The sequence below is a fragment of the Morus notabilis genome, unplaced genomic scaffold, assembly GCF_000414095.1.
Source record: "Morus notabilis unplaced genomic scaffold, ASM41409v2 Scaffold985, whole genome shotgun sequence".
NCBI lineage: Eukaryota > Viridiplantae > Streptophyta > Magnoliopsida > Rosales > Moraceae > Morus > Morus notabilis.
The window spans coordinates 8,172-14,328 of record NW_010356679.1 but is presented as its reverse complement, the minus strand read 5'-3'; the positions used below and the strand labels follow the sequence as shown (position 1 = coordinate 14,328).

At 33.2% G+C, this 6,157-nt stretch overlaps 1 protein-coding gene across 1 annotated transcript; it reads right to left on the bottom strand.

Moving 5' to 3' along the window:
- Positions 1-232: 232 nt before the first annotated feature.
- Positions 233-4,798, bottom strand: LOC21399190 (protein STRICTOSIDINE SYNTHASE-LIKE 13). The gene is made up of 4 exons (XM_010088393.1): positions 4,428-4,798; positions 2,954-3,238; positions 1,788-1,955; positions 233-632 (listed from the first exon to the last, which is right to left on the bottom strand). Exons 1-4 carry the CDS (start codon positions 4,796-4,798, stop codon positions 233-235), a joined length of 1,224 nt encoding a protein of 407 aa, XP_010086695.1.
- Between the last annotated feature and the right edge of the window lie 1,359 nt (positions 4,799-6,157).

Here is a 6,157-nt window from a genome sequence, read left to right as displayed (position 1 = left end):
TGCAACTCAATTATATACTTTCACGAACTTTGCAGCGTAGGATTAGCAAATGCAGTTCTAAAACCACTTATTGATCACAAAAGGATAGAAGCTACAACTAGAAATCATCTAATTCCCAATTATCATTACAGATCAGATCATAAGTCAAGCCATCCTTAATTTTTGCAATACCATGGTAAACAAATAAATAAAAACTAACAAATAGGTCCTACCAACACCAAAATGAGAATTTTTAAGGGTAAGGAAGAGTGGCAATGTGGTTATGAGCCACAGTTCCAATCCACAATTTCCCATTCACTTCTCTAACTTCACTCACCAGTTTCATAACCGTACCGTTTCGATCCTCAAGAACTTCAAGAATCTCTCCCTTGTCGTTGAAGAGCGAGATGACGGTGTACATTTTCATCCCCATAAGTCGTGCCAGGAAGCTCATCCGAACCGGCAAGCGGAAGTAGACACTCCTTATCCATGGATTGTGACTAAAGATCTCTTGTGCCGGAGTCCGGCAACAGTCTATAGCAACCCAGAATTGTCCTTTTTCATTTATTCTTACATTGTCTGGGAATCCTGGCAGGTTTGCAACTGCTTCCACAAGTCCTGTTTTTGGACCCTCTAGCCAATATTTCATTAACCTGCAATGATGCCACAAAGTCTTATAATGACTTGAAGACTAAAGACCCGTTTAGTTCGCTGATTCGAATTTTTAATTCGAGTTTAGATGTGACTTTATATGGGAGCTTTTTACTGTAGCAAAAAAGTTAACTTAAACTAGTTCTGTAAATTTGAAAGATACTTGTGGATTAGATTATTGATAATAGAGTTAACTTAGTCTAGCTGCAATAGAAGGTACAATGTCATACTTAAACACAAAAAGTATTGAAAAATGATATATTTAATTTTTGTTCTATTTAAAGCGCCAACACATAATGATAATCAATTGTTATCTTTATTTTTTATCATAAATTTTTAAGCTTTCTTACATTTATGTATTTATTAAGTGAAAAGTCCGATGCATCAAACTCATAGCGACTTAAAGACAAAGTTTGGCATTATTTGGTTTCAAATTTGACACTAAATATAGCATTTATCAAATTAAACACTAAATATAGCACTTCGAAAATGATTTTCTTAATCAGATGTCAAATTTTGGCATTAGTATCGAAATTTGGTATTATATTAGAGACGCGGAATGAAATTTAGTAGTTAAACTTAGTTTTTACTACAATATAATGACAAGTGGACAAATATTAGGTTAATTCTAATCCATGGGCTTTGACAAACTAATATCACTCGAACCTTCTGCAAAAATGACTTAATAAGAAAGTTTTATGTGTGAAATATTTTTGAAAAATTTTTATTTACAAAATATCTACAGAATAATTAAGACAACCACTTTTTATAAAAAAACGATATGGTGGCCGTTCTTCATAGATTATTTTGTTAGGCTATGTTCATTTTACCGATTTGAGTTTAAAATTTAAGTTTTATTACGGAAAAAAGCTCTCAGAAACAGTCACATTTAACCTTTTTATTAGAGTAAAAAACTCTTACATAAGGTCACATCTCAACTCGAATTAAAAACTCGAACCAGTGAACTAAGGGCTCATATAGTTCGTTGATTCGAGTTTTTAATTCGAGTTGAGATGTAACTTTATGTGAGAGCTTTTTACTGTAGTAAAAAAAGTTAAATGTAACTGTTTCTGAGAACTTTTTATTATAGCAAAACTCAAAATTCTAAACTCAAATCGGTAAAATGAACGAAACCGTGAAAGAGAGAGGATGATTACCTGCAGTTGGTGGTCTCGGTGAAAAGGAGGAAAGTCTGGTCTCTCGATATCTGTACCCCATTTGGAAAAGCCAAACCATCGAGTACAACATGGGTTGTCTTAGTTGGAGGATCATATCTAAGAAGCCTCCCTGTGGCTTCTCCTTCCAATAGTATAAAAAAATGATCCCTGCAAATTAGGTTTTCCATTATAAAGCATTACTTCTAAATTCTAAAGGCATGTTCACTTTGCTGATTTGAGTTTATAATTCGAGTTGAGATGTGATTTTATGTGAAAACTTTTTATTGTAACAAAAAAATTAGATGTGATTGTTTCTAAGAACTTTTTACTGTAGCAAAATTCAAATTTTAAACTCGAATCAGTGAAGTGAACATAGCCTAAGTTCCTAAGAGAAATTTTGCTACGATGACAACTCTAAAAAATAAAATTACCAAAATAATCTTTCATTTTTATACCGAGGACCTTAATAAAGCGATGTGAAAAGTAGAACACGTACAAGGGGTAGTCATTTTACAAATTAAAATTTAGGAGTTACTCCTGTAAGATCAGAAAAATAAAATTACTGATAGTTGTATTTTTTTCAGTCATTTTCAACCATCATATCTGTATCAAAAACTGTAATTTTGTTTGGAGTTATTTTTGTTTCTATTTTTCACGTTTTTTGAGAAAGAAAAAACGAAAATGGAAAGAAACGGCGTTTGGCACAATTAAAGACAAAAAACGGAAATGAAAACGATTTTTTTTGTTTAGTGTAAATTGAAAGAGAAATGAAAAATGACTTTTAGTCGTTTTTCATTTTTTGTTTCTGTTTTCTCCTCTCTCAAGTACAGAGAAAGAGAGAGAGACATTAATGAATTTTTTTATACTGAAAATAATCTCTTGATAAAACTATCAAATGCATTTTCAAAAATGATTTCTGTTTGAGATTGAAAACATTTTTATTTTCATTTTCATTTTCATATAAAAAATAAAATTATTTTAGAACGAGTTCCAAACACACCCTGTATGTTATGCATATTTTTTTAATCTCATTTAATTTTAAACAGATTTAACGGTCAAAAAATTGATCTTACCGATTAGACGGCTTACTAGAGAGTCCTTACAAATTTTTAAAAAGTCATTTCACAAATAAGTGTGAAATAAAAAAATATATATCATGTACTTACACTCTGTTGTATCTCTGGCTAGTGTCAGTGAAGAAAATGGACCCATTGGAGTGAATGTCAAGGTCATTTGCAAAGAGTATGGGCTTCCCATCCACATGGGCTGCCAAGGGATTGGCAATTCCTCCTTCAGGCCCAACGACCAGAAGCCCATAATATGCATCAGCAATGTACAAATCTCCACTCTCTTTGTCAAACCTTAGGCCCAGAGGACGACCACATTTCATCTCAACTTTCCATTGCTTGGTTGTAGTTGAGTCAGTGCCTTTAGCACAAAGCTTCTCTGACCTTTTATACCACATTCAGTATAATTAGCATATATAAATTAAGAATATTAATGAAATAAGCTTAGAAAGCATCTTCTTCTTCTTCTTCTTAATATTACCTTCAATTTTCTGTTAAACTTTCATTATTTTATCCACATAATTTGTTTAACTACCTAATTAATGACTAGTTGGGCATTCCCATGTTATTAATGGAAAGAGAAAAAATCCTAGCGCAGAGTCATCATTTTTTTTTCCTTCAATACATTATATATGAATCAACTTAGGTAAAATCTTTAAGAGGATGTTTGTTTCCTATATTCATTCTTGATTATGAATCATAATTTATGATTCTCTACAGTGTTTTTCTCTCATAAAAAACACACGTAAAACGATAATGGTTCTGAATCATGATTCTAAATCTATGAACCAAACGTTCACTAAATTGAGATATCATATAAATTCACATTGTGAACATAGAAAATCTAAAATATTCTTAAGCCTTTAAAATAATTTAAGGGCATTTGAAAACCTCACATCATTGTGTAACACATGAAGAATTATACTAGGAAAAGGGCTAAAACTGCCATGTTGGTCCTGAAAAATAGTACAATCCTAGTGCAAATTAAGTCATAATTTTCTTTCCTCGCAAATATTTTGAATTAATTGAGTTGCAGACCTTGAGATGAACCCATAAAATGACTCTTAGAGTTGTTTGGTATCATAAAAAGTGGAAGGCCAGAGAAAGGTGAGGGGATTAGTGGAGGGATTTTAGGACCCATGGTTGTTTGAGAGAACAGAAAAGAGGAAGTATGGGAGGATTCCTTTAAAAATAAAAATAAAAGTAAAATTAAAAAAAAAGCCTAACTTTAATCTCTCTCCATATGAAAGATATAGAAGCGTCATAGAAGGAAATTCATACCGAACACAATAAAAGAACACTCCTTCCTTTCCTCTCCATTTTTCACACTTAGGTTATATCTGTGCTTGGAATTGATCCCGTTTTTATTTTCACGTTTTTCAAGAAAAATAATTTATGTCTGAAATTGAAAACGTTTTCATTTTCATTTTAGAACGAGTTCCAAACGCACCCATAATTTTTCTTCCTAACTATTTTTTCTCCCTTGTACTAAAAACAACCTTTTAGGCATTGATGAAACCATATCCAAATTTAAAAGAAAAAAATTAAAAAAAATAAAAAATAAAAAACACACCAATTTTTTGTGACAAGAGCAAATGTCTCCCATCCCACATCTTTTCCCATCCACCGGACAATGCGGCCGTCGGCCAACCCGGTGTAGGGTCCGCAGCCGCGATTATCAAACTCCAAAGATTCAGGGCCAAAAACTTCTCCTACAAACTCCAACTTCCCAAGACGTCCGAGCCTGCTTTGGTTGTCTCTTGGCCAACTCTCCATGACTTGCTTGTACGGTGCAATGCTGTGCTTCACCGGCCTATACTCGCGGCCTCCGAGAGGACCCATCTTTAAAGGATCCATTATAACCAAGGCCGAAACCAGAACTAGGACAAACAGAATTGGATGCTGCAAAAAGGCTTCATCTTTGAGTGGGATTTTCTTCTCCATTGCGAGGGTAATTGGAGATCAGAGAAAGAGGCCAAGGTGAAAATGAAGTTTAATCATAAAAGTTGTATGTCGTTTAATTGAGGTGTTAATAATGGCAAGAGAAGAGCTTAGTTTTTTGGGTAGGGTTTGATATGTTAGAAAGTTGATATAATATTATTGCATGCATTATACGTGACGTGCAATATTAATGTGGTTGAAAGTAGGTTGTCTTGTTGTTGGACGTGATTTTTTGCATTCTTTCTTTCTTATTGTTGGAGAGCAGAGGCAAAGTAGCATTTCTTCTTCAAGAGAGTAGCTAGGTTTCTAGCCTACATTAGCAATATGTGAAAACTAGATAGATAGGTACGTATATTATATGGTGCTACAACTAATAGGCATTTAGGGTTCCTGCAAAAACTCAAATGTCTTTTAGTAAACACTTGGCAATATTGCTGACTGTCACAGTTTTCTCAGCAGATCAAGAGTAATTAATAGGGCATGTTTAGTTCGCTGATTCGAGTTTTTAATTTGAGTTGAGATGTGACTTTATGTGAGAGCTTTTTACTGTAGTAAAAAAGTTAGATGTGATTGTTTGTGAGAGTTTTTTACTGTAGAAAAACTCGAATTCTAAACTCGAATCAGCGAAATGAACGGGGCCCAGTTTACTCAACTTTCCCTCTTTTCCTTAAAAAAAAAAAAAAAAAAAAAAAAAAATTCTTTCTCACTTTTCTTCTCAACTCTAATATGGTATCAGTTCAAACGAACTGGATCAATCTATTAATATATAAGATTAGTAACTCATAATAGAATACCATCTTACAGGGTATGGGTAAAAATACGAGACTAGCTATAACTATATATTAAGGTGAAAAGACAGGATGCATTATGATGAAATGCTATTGATTTCAGGAGGACTATGCTCTAGAATAAGTTTCCCTAAAATCACTTGTCTCTCATTTCTTACCAACTTCCGGTGTGTAATCGACATGTTGCAAGCTTCAACTTGGTTGAATAAGAATCATGGCTCGAGCCTAAGTGAAAGTGAAGTGGTGGGCTTACCCATCACAACTAGGAGTATGCTGGGATTTACGAAGTACAACCATTTAAGGATATTAGACCACCTTACTTAAATATGCCAACCTTTTAAGATAGAAACTCAATATCTTATAAAATGCAATTCTTCTTAACTTAAAATATTGACTATCTTTCCGCAACAAATTAACAAAGGGATTGGCTACCAATCACTCTTATTTAGTGAAGGACATGAAAGTTTAATCACTTAATATCCCTCAACTTTGTTAAATACAAGTCAGGCTGCCGAAGATGTGTACTCAAAGGTCTTTTTACGATAAATATGTGGAATTAAACATCAAAAGAGGT